Source organism: Orcinus orca, chromosome 6 (assembly GCF_937001465.1).
Source record: "Orcinus orca chromosome 6, mOrcOrc1.1, whole genome shotgun sequence".
NCBI lineage: Eukaryota > Metazoa > Chordata > Mammalia > Artiodactyla > Delphinidae > Orcinus > Orcinus orca.
The window spans coordinates 89,112,442-89,127,404 of NC_064564.1; the positions used below are offsets into that span (position 1 = coordinate 89,112,442).

The following is a 14,963-nucleotide window of genomic DNA, read 5'->3' on the forward strand; positions in this document are numbered from 1 at the left end:
GAGTCTCAAATTTTCCTTCTAGAGTTATTATTATCTTACTTCCTGAAATATAATTCTTAGAACTTCCTTTAGTGTAGATCTATGGTGGTAAACTCCCTGATTTTTTTTTTTATAAACTTATTTATTTGTTTGTGTTTTGTTTTGTTTTTTTGGCTGTGTTGGGTCTTTGTTGCTGTGCATGGGCTTTCTCTAGTTGCGGTGAGTAGGGGCTACTCTTCATTGCAGTGTGTGGGCTTCTTTTGTTGTGGAGCACAGGCTCTAGGCGCACAGGCTTCAGTAGCTGTGGCACGTGGGCTCTAGAGCTCAGGCTCAGTAGTTGTGCATGGGCTTTGTTGCTCCATGGCATGTAGGATCTTCCCAGCCCAGGGATTGAACCCATGTCCCCTGCATTGGCAGGTGGATTCTTAACCACTGCACCACCAGGGAAGCCCTCCCTGATTTTATTTGTTAAGAATGTCTACATTTCTACTGTGCTCTTGAATATATAGTTTTCCTGTATACACAGTTCTAAGTAGTTACTTTTCTCAACTCTTTGAGACTGTCATTTTGCTGCTTTCTGCCTTTCATTAATTCCTCTTGAAGAGCCTGTTATTGGTCTATGTCACCCCTTTATAGATATCTTTTCTCTCAGGCTGCTTTTTAAAATTTTTCTATATGGCATACTACAGTTTTACTATGGTTTGTCTAGGTGTGCCTTTTTTTTTTTTTTCCTGTTTGGTATACATTCTGATTATTGCATCTCATTTCTGGAAAATATAGAACCATTATCTCTTTAAATATTGCATCTCTTTTATTCTCTCTACTCCTGCCTATGGGGTCTCCAGGAATACATATTTTAGACTTCCATTTTACTTTCCATGTCTCTTAACTTCTCTTTTACATTTCTATCATCTTGTCTCTTTCTACTACATTCTGGGTACTTACATCAGATCTGCCTTCCAGTTTGCCAGGTCTTTCTTCAGCTGCATCCAATCTCTTGTTTACCCTATTCATTTAGTCTTCAATCTTAGTGATTACATTTTCACTTCTAAAAGTTCTACTTGGTTCTTTTTCAGATCTGCCTGATCATTTTGAGAATTTTTGTTCCTTGCTCACCTTTTATTTCATTTTTTATTTTCTTACATGTTTCATAGATAGTTATTTTATATTCTTTATGTGTTAATTCCAAGATCTGAAGTCTTTGGAGGATGATTCTCACTCATAATATCTTATTTCCTCACAGATTTGGCTTTTTTTTTCTCCCTTATAAATGCATCTAAGTCCTTGGGAGACTCAAGGCCCTAGAATACCATTGTGGTAATATACTACTTCTTTTTTTGAAGTGTTTATAATACCTTTAATACTCTTTTTTGTAAAATAGCCTGACTGTATAGACAGCTCTAAATCTGGGATGGCCCTTCAGAGAGTTCTTAAATTTGGACAAGAGAGCTTGGCTTTGGAAATGACCTAATCTGAGAAGGGACCTGACCGTGGGTGAGGTAACTCTCTTTAGCTGAAGCAATTCCAAAAGGATGACAGTAGAAAGTCATTTGCTGGCAACACTTGCAGCAGCTGGGGAAGTAGGTCCTTTAGTCTTGAAGGAGGACCTAAGCAATGCATCATATCTGCTACAAAGATCCAGTAGAAAAATAAATGTTGTGAACTATCAATTTAAACCGAATATCCGATAAACATATGATTTTTAAAAAACTGCACCTCATTCATAAAAGAAATACAAATTAAAACATCAGTGAAATCCTTTTCATACCTATAAGGGGAAAAATGCTGTAAGTTTGATAATACTAAGTGGTTAATATGTACCAGCATGTGGGGAAATAAAAGCTTTTACACATCGTCATGGATGTGTTAATTAGTACAGCCATTTAGAGAGCAGTTTGACAATACTAGCTGAAGATACAAATATCCTTCAACCCAGCAATTTCCCATCTAGGTGTCTGGGCTAGAGAAAAATCACATGTGCCACAAAGGGACATGTAAAGGAAGCGTGTTCATTGCAGCATTATTGTTAATAGTGGGAAAAAATGTAACTATCCCTCAGTAGGAGAATGGTTAACTAAATTGTGGTTTAACAAATGGACTAGTATCATCATAGATACCCAAATGTATTGTGTTGGAATTAAAAATTCAAAAGTATAATTTTGAAAGAAAAAATTCAGGGATATGTATGGTATAATACATAAGTATAAATATTGAAAACACACATACAAAATTTAACTGTTGTTTATGGATGTATATATATGAAGCAAAAATACAAAACATATGCCTTTAGCTGAAGCTGTAAGAGATTAAAAAAAGCACATTAGGCAAAATGTTGATCCCTATTTAATCTATTGATAGATGGTACATGTTTATTGTATCTTTTCTGTACTTTTTATAGTTAAATATGAAATTTAATTTTTAAAGATTTAGACTGTATACTTTTTTTCTGAATGTATCACTTCTGCTGAGAGAGAATATGTAGGTTTCAAAAATTTCTCAGTTAATACTATGTCAAATGTGATTTAGTAAGGATTCCATGTATGTCTCTGGTTCCTTAAAAATAGGATGCTGCTCCAACAGAGTCTTTACTGAACTGGCAAGACTATGAGGGTCGAACACCTCTTCACTTTGCAGTTGCTGATGGGAACGTGACAGTGGTTGATGTCCTGACCTCATACGAAAGCTGCAATATAACATCTTATGATAACTTATTTCGAACGCCTCTTCACTGGGCAGCTTTACTAGGTGAGTTGAATGTGAAACCAAGGATCAACAGCAGGAGGAACTGCATGAGTATAGGAAATTTTCCATGGCTTCTCTCCCCCTGTCAGCTCCCACCTCCTATTTAATTGTTTTAGTTTTTAGTTGATATGTGGCACTTTATACCTAAATTCCTCTGTTGTATGCTTAAATTTTAGCAATATAAAATGTATTCTCTGTTATATATTAATTTCAACATCGTGTCTTTTCATTTTTATTATAAAAGTAATGCACATTTGTTGACAAATGTAAATATAAAATAATCATCACATTCAATGCCTTTGCTTTTTTGGAGAAGGGCTTTAATTTTATGTGTGAGCTAATACTATGATATTTGATTTCCTTTTCATCATATTTCCTGATATGCCTTTGACCTAATCTTTTTGGGGATCACTTTTTTAGATGAGAGAGTATATATGTGTATGTGTCTGATTTTGGGCAATCTGAGAGTCTTTCTCTTTTAGTGAAGGAGTTTTACCCACTGATAATCATTGTTATAAATTGTATAATTTGATCTTTTTTCTGTTATTCTGCTCTTTGAGTATTATTAGTGTTTTGGTTTTTTTCCTGATTCCTTTGTTTTCTGCCTTGTGGTATGTGCATTACATTCGTTGTTGTTTGGTTTTGAATTGCCTAATGTTTTAGGAGGATTTTTAGGTTCTACTAGTAGTTACTTTTAAATTTTTAAGCCTAAGTCAGAGTCCAGAGCAAAACTGTGTCTATTGATTCCCATCTATTTAAAATGAGGAATTTAGCACACTTTCACTTATCATTCTTTCGGTATTTGTAAATATAATCTGATAGTAATTATTAATTAATATTAATAATTATAATAAACCATTATTATTATGGACTTAGTTTTTAAATTACACATAATCTCTTTTTTAAATGATTGCATTCAGTTTTATAGTCAGATTTATAATTATTATTTAGACTTCATTTCAAGGTGCAGTTTCATCCCTTTTCCTCTGCATTCTAGGAGGACTTTGCAAATTTGTCTCCACAGCACTAAATTGACTTGTGTTTCACAAGTTCAGCTTTCTTTCTGCCTCTTATAGATTGTATTTTAGGTTATATTTTGATTTCCTTCTCTCATCCATATTTCTTTTTATCTCAGCTTTTTTCCTTTTTATCTCCTTCCATTACCTTTTCATTTTAGATTATTCTCTTCTTAGGATATTCTGTTTCATTGCATAGAGGCCATCTCTTTGCAAAAGTCAAGGATGCCAAACAGTTGCCTGAAATTTTCCTCTGGATCCTTCTCTAGATCATTTTCTGAGGTATGCTCTTCTTCTTTCTGATGGTGTTCCTTTCTCCCTGTCCTAGAGTATGTTTTCGTATAGCCTTTTCTGAATTTTTCTCTTTATCTTTCAAACAAGAGATATTTAGGGCTTCCCTGGTGGCACAGTGGTTAGGAGTCCACCTGCCGATGCAGGGGACACGGGTTCGTGCCCCGGTCCGGGAAGATCCCACATGCCGCAGAGCGGCTGGGCCCGTGAGCCATGGCTGCTGAGCCTGTGCGTCCGGAGCCTGTGCTCCGCAACGGGAGAGGCCACAACAGTGAGAGGCCCACGTACCAGAAAAAAAAAAAAAAGAGAGAGAGATATTTAGATTGACTATGTGCATAGATTGCCTTTGATCCTGTTTTTGCCCATTCATGTTATGGAGAGCTCCATCTCAAACCATAGCTGGAGAGCAGGTAGACGAGCACAACTCCCACTCAAATTCCTTTTTTTCTGCCTGGCTTTCATGCAGTGTATTCTTGCTCTGCTAATGTGGCATCTTCTTCATTGCCTCATTCCCTATACGCTGAAGCAATGGCATGTATGAAATTCAGGTTTCCTAAATATACTATTACCAGGCTTATTTATTCTTTGATCCTTTCTACAGTTCTTCACTTGTGGAGACCACATCCACATCCTCCAAAGTGTACTGCAGAGCATGTTTCTCTACTACCACCTCATCATTCCTGCCCACTTGTTTTCTGGGATTTGAAATCACTGCCTAGATATTAAAAAATTGGGGGAGGGAGGTTAGAGGGGACGGATAGAAGGCCTCAGAGGTCACAAGAGTTTGTATTATAGGTTGTCCTCCTGAATAGCAGAAGAGGACAACTGTGCAGTTCTGATTGATGGTGCAATGGAACCTGGAGACTAGGGACACTGATGGCTGAGATGGGCTGGCTTCTAACGTGCTGCCTTCTGTTTTTATGAGCAGTTTTATAAGGTGAAGCCAGGGGATGCAGTGAGCTGATACCTAATACAGTTTTTTCTCAATCTGGCTATTATAATTAGTCGTTTCCTTCCTGGTGGAAGCATTAAGTTTTTAGTGTTGTAAGTTTTTGCCTTTATGCTACATAATCATGTATTTTCGTGAGAAGTTAGAAGAGGCTGCACTGGGCATTGTGAATGCTGGTTTATGTGCTAATGATTTTTCTTACCCGTTTCCTTTAAATAGATTATAAATGAATCAGTTCTTTTATGTGATAACTACCTTGTGTCTGCTTTCAGGCCACGCACAGATTGTCCATCTCCTTTTAGAAAGAAATAAGTCTGGAACCATCCCATCTGACAGCCAAGGAGCAACACCCTTGCACTATGCAGCTCAGAGTAACTTTGCTGTAAGTAAACCATGACAATTATCTTTTTTTTTAATTAAATTTTTATTTTGATATAATTGTAAATTCACATGCAGTTGTAAGAAATAAGACAGCAAGATCCCGTGTACCCTTCATTCAGTTCACTCCAGTGGTAACATCTTGCAAAAGTATAATATAATGTCATAAACTGGAAATTGATATTGATATAATCCACTGACCTTATTCAGGTTTCACACTGTTACATGTACTCATTTGTGTGTTTGTGTAGCAATTATTGTTTAACAATTGCTCATACTGTTCACTCTCTGATTCAGGTGATAGTCTGAATTTTTATAAAGTTGTTAGTCACATGGGAAGTTTTAAAGAATTTTTTTTTTTTTTTTTTTGCGGTACACGGGCCTCTCACTGTTGTGGCCTCTCCCATTGTGGAGCACAGGCTCCGGACATGCAGGCTCAGCAGCCATGGCTCACGGGCCCAGCAGCTCCGCGGCATGTGGGATCTTCCCGGACCGGGGCACGAACCCGCGTCCCCTGCATCGGCAGGCGGACTCCCAACCACTGCGCCACCAGGGAAGCCCAAGAATTTTTATTTTAACTGTTCAGTGTAGCATTTTGCTTTACTGTAAGTGTACTTAATCTTTTTTGTTAATTGTAAGGCACTAAAGACAATCTAGTGTTTGGCAATCTATAATTGTCCTGAAGGCAGTGAGCAAGGCTTTAGAACTAGATAGACCTTGGCTAGAATCCTGACTGTGCTATTTGCTAGCTGTATGACCTTGCATAAGTTCTTAACCTCTCTGAATCTTAGTTTCTTCATATGTAAAATGAGAATAATTATACCTTTTCTTTTAGGATTATTGTAAGGATTAGAGAAAGTTTATGACCAGTGCCTAGTGTAATACTTGGCATAGAGTAGGTATTCAAGAAATAGCATTCATTGTTATTATTATTTGTGCTAATAATTTTGTATATTGTACATCTGAGAAAGCAAAAATATGAATTATTGATATATCCAAAAATATTAACTATTATTAATAGTTCCTTCCTGCCACCCTTTACAGTTTACAAAGTACTTTCTCATCCATTATGTCACTCAGTCCAGCCAGCAACATGATAATGTCTAGGCTGCTTCAGCCTCCTGAGTATGAGTGGCCACTAAGAACTAGAGACACATCCAAAGAGGCACACATTAACGCAGTCACAGTGGATTTTGCTGCCTTTTACATGAGAGTGCATAGTGAAACACCTGGTTTCATTAAATTATGAGAATGTTATCATCAGCATAGTATAATTCCATCTTCCTGACCTCCCCAAATGCACTATTGAATACACTGAATTCTTGGATTGAGAAAACATCTTATTTTCCCACTTTTCTTTCTCTCTGATACCCAGAGCAACTATAGCAATCATCCCCCTTCTTGGCATTCCTAAAAGTCTATTCTATATATCACCTAAAGTTTTGGTAAACCATTATCTTCTATTATCTCCCAAGATCTCAGAAAAATACAGAGTTTTTGAGGAGGAGTTCATTCTTATTACACATAGATAAGAAATCCAATTGGCCCAGTCTAGTCAACCTATAGAAATCAGAATTCAATCCATATTTCAACATAGGCCTATGAAAGGATATGTTATCCCTACTTACAGATGAAGAAACCAAGGTTCCAAGAGATTAAATGATTTGCTCAAGATCTTGAACCCAAGCCTTAGACTCCAAATTTAACCTATGTACAGAAACCAGTAATTAAGTAACTGTGCTAATGCAAGTAAGAAAGAACGCTAGAACATTATAGATGTTTATTCAAAGAAACACTTGCTTTAGACAATCTGCCAATTACAGAAATAGTTTTTTAAGTTTTTAAATAATTATGCAAATTTTATAGGCTCAGTTTCAAGTCCCTTGATCTCCTGGGACTCTACTAATTCACAAAAGGTTGAAATTCTCTTTTTAAAAAACATCATCAACCACAACAGTCCCATAAAACCCTTGCAAACATTCATCATTAAGAAAACATACTCAACAAAGAAATGTTTGCAAATTATTAAAAGAAACCCCCCAAATCACCAACATTTTAAAATCTTATTTCTTTTTTTTTAATAAATTTATTTATTTACTTATTTTTGGCTGCATCACGTCTTCATTGCTGCACATGGGCTTTCTCTAGTTGTGGCGAGCGGGGGCTACTCTTCGTTGCAGTGTGCAGGCTTCTCATTGCAGTGGCTTGTTGCGGACATGGGCTCTAGTGCGCGGACTTCAGTAGTTGTGGCACATGGGCTCAGTAGTTCTGGCTCGCAAGCTCTAGAGTGCAGGCTCAGTAGCTGTGGCACACGGGCTTAGTTGTTCCGCAGCATGTGCGATCTTCCTGGACCAGGGATTGAACCCGTGTCCCCTGCACTGGATTCTTAACCACCAGGGAAGTCCCAAAATTTTATTTCTTTATTCAAATCTACTTAATAAGGACATACACTAGATCCTAAGGAGCACTAAGCTGTAATACCTCAGTAGCTCAACATCTAGTTTTAAGACGAGGAAGCAGTGTGTGTTACAGTGGAAAGAGTGAAGTGATTTAACCCTGCATTCTACTCCTGTTAACTGCTACCAATGCTTATATGACCTTGAGTCTAAATGTCATCTGTAAAATGAGGAGCTGGACGAGATGAGCCCTTAAATTTTTTCTTGCTCTGAAATATTGATCATCAACATTTTGTACATTTTTGACCAACTCACAGCCTCCAGAAGTTGTTCTCTTCTGAAACTATTTTATTTCCATTCAAGCAAAAGTTTCTATGATCTTCCTAAAAGCTTGTAAGCATCTGAGTTTTGAGGAAAGATGCAATTTTAAATGCTATGAATATTAACCCCCGTTAAAATTGTTAAACACTATTAGAATTACTAAGGGTCCTAATTTTTGTATGATTCTATAGAGGAAGGACCTTGAATGTAGGAAATGCTGAATAAATATTTGTTTAGATGAATTGAACACTGCATTTCTCAGTAACCACCCATAATTATTTGATAAATGCACTATTTTTAAAAATAGCAACAAAACATATAGTGAGAGAATGTATTAGGCTTCTCTGCAGTTGAGTTTTTAAACTTAATTGAGGATGATCATTCTCAATTATTAGAATGTTGAATGAGGGAGTTAGGTTATATTTTTGAAGTGCTATGAAAACTAAAACCAATGTATAAGGACAGAAGATTGTTACTTTCAATGGAAATTGTAATTTCGTTATTCATAAAAAGATAATTTCATTTGATTCAAAAGTAGAGGAAGGGGCTTCCCTGGTGGCGCAGTGGTTGAGAGTCCGCCTGCTGATGCAGGGGACACGGGTTCGTGCCCCGGTCCAGGAGGATCCCACGTGCCGCAGAGCGCCTGGGCCCGTGGGCCATGGCCGCTGAGCCTGCGCGTCCGGAGCCTGTGCTCCGCAACGGGAGAGGCCGCGACAGTGAGAGGCCCGTGTACTGCAAAAAAAAAAAAAATAGAGGAAAAAATACTTTGCTTCTTAGTGGAAGTCACATATAACACTGGCTTTCTTACCAAAGAAAATGCTACTCTCTTGTCTCAAATTTTTAAATGAAGTTTTCTTACAGGAAACAGTTAAAGTGTTTCTAAAACATCCTTCAGTAAAAGATGATTCAGACCTTGAAGGAAGAACATCCTTTATGTGGGCTGCTGGGAAAGGCAGTGATGACGTCCTTAGGACTATGCTGAGTTTAAAATCTGACATTGACATTAACATGGCAGACAAGTATGGAGGTACAGGTAAGAACTGGCAGACATATTCAGTTTGCTTTCATTCAAGCTTCAAGGTGTAGATGGTGCTATTTTGCAAAATAGTAAGTTGAAACCATTGTTCCTAATCTAATATTGTTTGACTTTCATCTTAACTTTTTAAGTTTAGGTTGCCAGGACATCACTGCAGCAGCTTTATTTCTTCCGAGTATTATGGCTAAAATTAGCCTGTGTTTCTACCAAGTGAATCTTGGCATTTTATTTACAGGCCTTGTTGCTCCTTAGACATGATTGCGGGAACTCTTCCGGTCATATATCTTTGTGTAAAAAAGAATGAACCTGCATTTTAAAACTATACATACCTAGCAATTATTAACTATATTTTCAACCATTTAGAATTACATTTTAGAGAACACACACATCTAAGTATGTTCTCACCAGGCTCATTTAATATGCTCTTTTCTCAGTTTTGAACAGCGTTGCTGCATCCTGAATCTCCCATTTCAGAGTTAACCTCCCATGGCTCTAGAAGCTTCAAAGCTTCAAAATCTCTTACTAGGTGCTTCCTTTAATCTCTTTTTCTAAAAAGAGAGCCCTCTAACTATGTGTTGATTAGTAAGAGAAGTATAAGCTTTTTAACACTCATTGTCACCTTAGAGGTCTCTTCCTTATATACTGCAGTCAGCCCTCCATATCTGAGGGTTTTGCATCTGCGGATATGGAAGCCTGACTTGTATTCACTGTACTATACCATCTTATATAAAGGTCCTGAGCATCTTCAGATTTTGGTATCTATAGAGGCTCCTGGAACCAATCCCCCACAGATATCAAGGGACACCTGTATATCCAAATTGCAAGTCAGAAAGAGAAAGAAAAATCACACAACAGCACAATAATACTGAACAGAAGAAAACCTCAGCTATGAGCTTCTCAATGTTATGTTTTTTTATTTGTAGAAACATACTAGAGCTGTTTGCACCTACCTGTTATCCTGGATAAGATCTTTCTTGACCACCGACACTATTGATGTAGCACTTGGGGGACAGAGGGGAATGGAGTTGCTACACCTCGTATCTCCCTCCCTATACCGAGACCATCTCACCTTCTAATTTTTTAAAAAGAGTTTTTAGGTAATATCAATTTTGATAAAGGCTTTAACTTTTTAAAGTATTGAATATTTCTATACCAAAGCTTCATAATAGACCTTAAGCTTCTTAAGGAGTATTGTAAAGACGCATAGGACACTGAGCTTATAAATGATTTGAATATTTAATTTTTTTGTCAGACTTGTAATAGTATGCAGTCTTTATCACTAGCATCACTCTTTGTTTAACTTTTCATGTATTTTAATAAAGTATGGGCTAGGATACTTGCATTCTGTCGACCAAAGTTGCCTTTCTAATGTGCATCATGGTTGGGGTTGAGACATAAATTCCTCTCAAATTCATTCATTCCCTGGGCTCTTTATCCTAAGGAGATTTTATTATATGTCAGAGATACCTTCCTGACATTTCTATTCTATGCAGGTGAGTTCCTTTCCATCATCCCTCTACAGAGTTGTTTTGCCTTAATTAAAAAAGAGTTCTTATCAATAGCAATATATGGGTATTATTTGGATCTTGATTCAAATAAATAAATTACAAAAAAATTATAAAGCTCTCAGGAAAATGTGAACACTATCTGGATATTTGATATTACAAAGCTTTTGTTAATATTTTTTAGATATGAAAATGGGCCTATCTTTTCTTTGCTTGACTGGGGCTGGGGCTCTGCAAACCACATTCCCTCTTTGCCAGCAGGGGAGTCAGCCCATAGGGGGCAGTACAGGGAGACTGGAAAGCTGGAAGAGGAGCAGGGGAGTGCATCTTCCTGTTTGCTTCCTATTCTTGTTTTTGTTTCCCGTTCCTGTCAGCAATACCCTAGTAAGTCTCACACAACAGAGTACTGAGAGCTTGTTCCAGTGGCAACAGTTAATTTCACTTTGCAGCTTTTCCAGCACTTACGGTAGCCGCCAAAGAGCACCCTCCTCAGAGATACCCGCAACAGCCAAGCAAAGCCCCTCCTCTGAGGTCTGAGCTTCGGCTCTGCCGGGTGCCTCTTCTGAGCATTTAAAGTTGTAATAATTCCATCCTCTTCTTTTTGTTTCCTCAGTCTTAGAATTGCTCGCCGTTTTCTGCATTTACTGCCTCTGTGATACCTTACTGTTCCCTTTTTGCTTTTTCAGTTCTTCAGTACAAAGGTAGCAATTCTTCATATTGAATTCTATCTGTTAGAGTTATATGAGAGATACTCTGACTGATACAGTGGTTGTGTTTAAAAAAAGAATCCTTGTCTTTCAGACATACTAAAATATTCACAAACGGAAGCATATGACTCTAGAATTTTCTTCAAAAAATCAGAAGTGGGGGAATGGATAGCAGTTAGATGGAACAAGGTTAGCCAACACATAATTGTTGAATCTGGGTGATGACAATATTGAGTTCATTGGACTATTATTGCCTTTACTTTTGAATATGTTTGAAATTTTCCATAACAGAAAGTTATTGAAAATAATTTTTAAAGCTCCTAGGTAAACTTGTGGTACTTTTTCAAAGAGGGAGCAGCAATAGTAGTCTAAGATTGTTTTAAAATAAATGAAAAAAGTCAGAAATGGGGAATTTCCTTTAATATCATTAATTCTATCTTATGCTTAATGGAAATTTTGTCTGTTTTTTAAAAATTTGACATTGATATTTGTCTGAAGAGTATCTGTTGCATACTTGAAGCCACATTACATAATTGTAGAATTTCAGAAGTAAAAAGTACCTTAAAATTAAATCTAGTCCAGGGTTTTCCAAACCATGTTCTTCAGAGCAACACGTTCCTATAGAGGTACCTGAAATGTTGCTGAGGGGTAAATGCTTAAGTGAGTAACCCTCTACCCCTACTTTAGTCAGAACCACTCAACTCTTAACTATTTTATATGTTGGATGTTGTATAAAATTTCATATGGGAGGAAAAAAAAGCATTCTTATGCTCTTAAATGTGAAAATCACAGAACTCTCACAGATATATCATGCCTTAATTTGCCTTATAACATTCTCACCAGTGTTTTTCACCAAAGACATCTCCCCAGTGTCTTTCAGCCTCTGGTTGAACAGCTCCAATATACAGAACCCATTACTTCCATCTTAATCTCACTCTATCAGGGTGCGCTTCCTTATACTGAGCCAAAATTTGTCAAACTGAATGTTCCACTCTACATTGTCTTCCATATGACACACTTCAGATTTTTGAAGTCTCTCACACCCATCTGAATCTTGTCTAGGCCAAACTAACATTCAGCCATTTAGGTCAGGCTTTTCAAACTCTCTAGTATGCATTAGAATTACTAAAGTATGCATTAGAATTACTAGGGCTGTTCCCAGACTATATAGAGATCCTACATCAAATCCTGTCAAGAAGTCCTGTTGACTCCACCTCCAAAATATAATCTAAATCTTTCTGCTTCTCTCCATCTCCATTCCTGTCACCCTAGTTCAAGCCACCACTGTTTTCACCCAGTCAACTGCGCTAGCATTAACTGGTCTCCCTGCTTACACTCTAATTTACTATAATGCATTCTCAAAACAGCTAGAGTGATCTGTTGAAAGCATAAATCGAATATCACTCAGCTACGTAAAGCCCTTCAGTGTCTTCCATCACTCTGACCTGTATGGCCATTTATGGTCTGGCCTTTTCTACCTTTCTGACTTACCTCATTCTCACTCATTGTGCTGCAGCTTCTTTGCCTTCCTTAAACACATAGATTCATTCCTACCCCTGTACTCATTGTTCTCTTTGCCCAGACTACTCTCCCTTGAGATCTCTGCTTTGCTGTCTCTTTTTTATGATTTACTCTCAACTTAAATGTCAGCACCTTAGCAAGGCTTTCCCTAACCACCAATCAAAAGTAATCCCCCAGTCACTCTATATATCAAAATACTTTTTACTTCTTTAATTATACCATCCATCACCATCTAATACTTAAATGTTATTACTTCAGTGTTCTTGTCTTGTTTTGTTTTGCTTCCTCTATGAGAATATAACCTTAGCTATTTTGTTCCCTGCTGAATTCCCAGCATTATATTAGTACCCAGTCCGCAATAGCTTCTCAACAAATCCCCAGGAATCTGCATTTCATAGGCATCCCAGGTTTGGTCCATGGATCACACTTTATGAAAGAAACATTATCCTAGACAGTATAGAGCCATAACCCTTAGAAAGAATTGACCCAGGCCTCTAGACAGTTATCCTGAAAAATTCAGAATTTAGAGTGATGAATTAAATAGAATTTCAAGAGTAATCTAAAGAGTGATGACATAAGCACTAGAGTGGAATAATGTAGGCAGGGATCAGAGTAATGTGAAACTCACACATAGTCAAAATTACTCTTTCAAACCCCTTACCAGAGAGGAGACTACATTCCATCTCACTTTTTTCTCCAATCTTGAAAGGAATTGCTGTTTTTGAAATTGCGCCCTGAGGAAATAGCTGACTTGCATTTGGAGTCATGTTGTATGAAAAATGCACTCAGTGCAGTAAGATACACATACTCTCAGTACCATGTGGGTACACAGACCAACTGCAGGAATAGCACAGGTAACCAACTGAAGGAACAGTAGATTGACGGTCCCGTCACACAACCCGTCAGGGACATATACTAATTGAGTGGGTTTGTGGGCAGAATTGCCTGCATCATTTAAATCATTTCTCTTTGTCATTTTTTTGTTCTCTTACTCTCTTAGAAAGAGGAAAAGATAATAAACTAGTAACTGAGGAGACCATTTCAGAACAACAGGATGGAAAGGAAGAAAACAGTGAAATGAGAAAGGTAGAAGGAAAGGGGAAAAGTGTGAGTAATACATATGAATAGAAAGGAAGATAGAAATCTGTTAAAGTTAAAAAATAGAGAATCCTGAAGATTAAATTGCATTTAGCCAAAATGATGAGAAAATCAAAAGTGAAGAAGACACATAGTATAATAAAAAGGTAAAGCTGTTATTTGGAAGCTCTTCACTTTCTTTCGCTCCCTTTTTAGCTTTACATGCTGCTGCCCTTTCTGGCCATGTCAGCACCGTGAAGTTATTATTGGAAAATAATGCTCAAGTAGATGCTACTGATGTCATGAAACATACTCCACTTTTCCGAGCCTGTGAGATGGGACACAAAGATGTGATTCAGACACTCATCAAAGGTTAGTTATTAAGAGTGCTCCTAACAAGTCACTCTCAAAAGGTAGGATTTCTTGCATTCACCTTATTTTTTAATAGATTTATTTTATTTATTTATTTACTTACTTATTTTTGGCTGTGTTGGGTCTTCATTGCTGCATGCGGGCTTTCTCTAGTTGCAGCGAGTGGGTTACTCTTCGTTGCGGTGTGCAGGCTTCTCATTGTGGTGGCTTCTCTTGTTGCGGAGCACGGGCTCTAGGTGCGCAGGCTTCAGTAGTTGTGGCTCACGGGCTTAGTTGCTCCATGGCATGTGGGATCTTCCTGGACCAGGGCTCGAACCCGAGTCCCCTATGTTGGCAGGCGGATTCTCAACCACTGTGCCACCAGGGAAGCCCCTCCATTCGCCTTTGAAATATAGCTTTACATGGCAGAGAGCTGCCTGGGTAGAAGGATGGAGGGAAGAGCCTGGCATCAGGAAACTCAAGGTTCACTGCTAGCTCCACCTGTTAGTAGCTGTTTGATTTGCAAAAAGTCACTGCACCTGCCTGATCCTCAGTTTCACTTTATGTAAAAGGGGAAGGAGTCCTACCCTGACCAGTTCACAGGCTTATTGTAAAAATCTGAAGTAGATGATATACATGAAAGCTTTTTGCTGAGAGTAAAGCGTTTAAAGGACTGTTGTTATATTTTTTAAAC

The 14,963-nt window shown here is 37.7% G+C and overlaps 1 protein-coding gene across 4 annotated transcripts in view; it reads left to right on the forward strand.

Annotated features, from left to right (window-relative positions):
- Positions 1-14,963, forward strand: part of INVS (inversin) — a 144,270-nt gene that overhangs the window by 73,884 nt on the left and 55,423 nt on the right. For 3 of the 4 annotated variants that reach the window (XM_012533634.3, XM_033431196.2, XM_049710951.1), the window contains 4 exons: positions 2,544-2,724; positions 5,250-5,359; positions 8,934-9,105; positions 14,135-14,290. In XM_012533634.3, coding sequence (XP_012389088.1) covers positions 2,544-2,724; positions 5,250-5,359; positions 8,934-9,105; positions 14,135-14,290 — 619 coding nt within the window. The remainder of the gene's footprint in view (positions 1-2,543; positions 2,725-5,249; positions 5,360-8,933; positions 9,106-14,134; positions 14,291-14,963) is intronic. The other variant, XM_033431194.2, reaches the window with a different exon arrangement.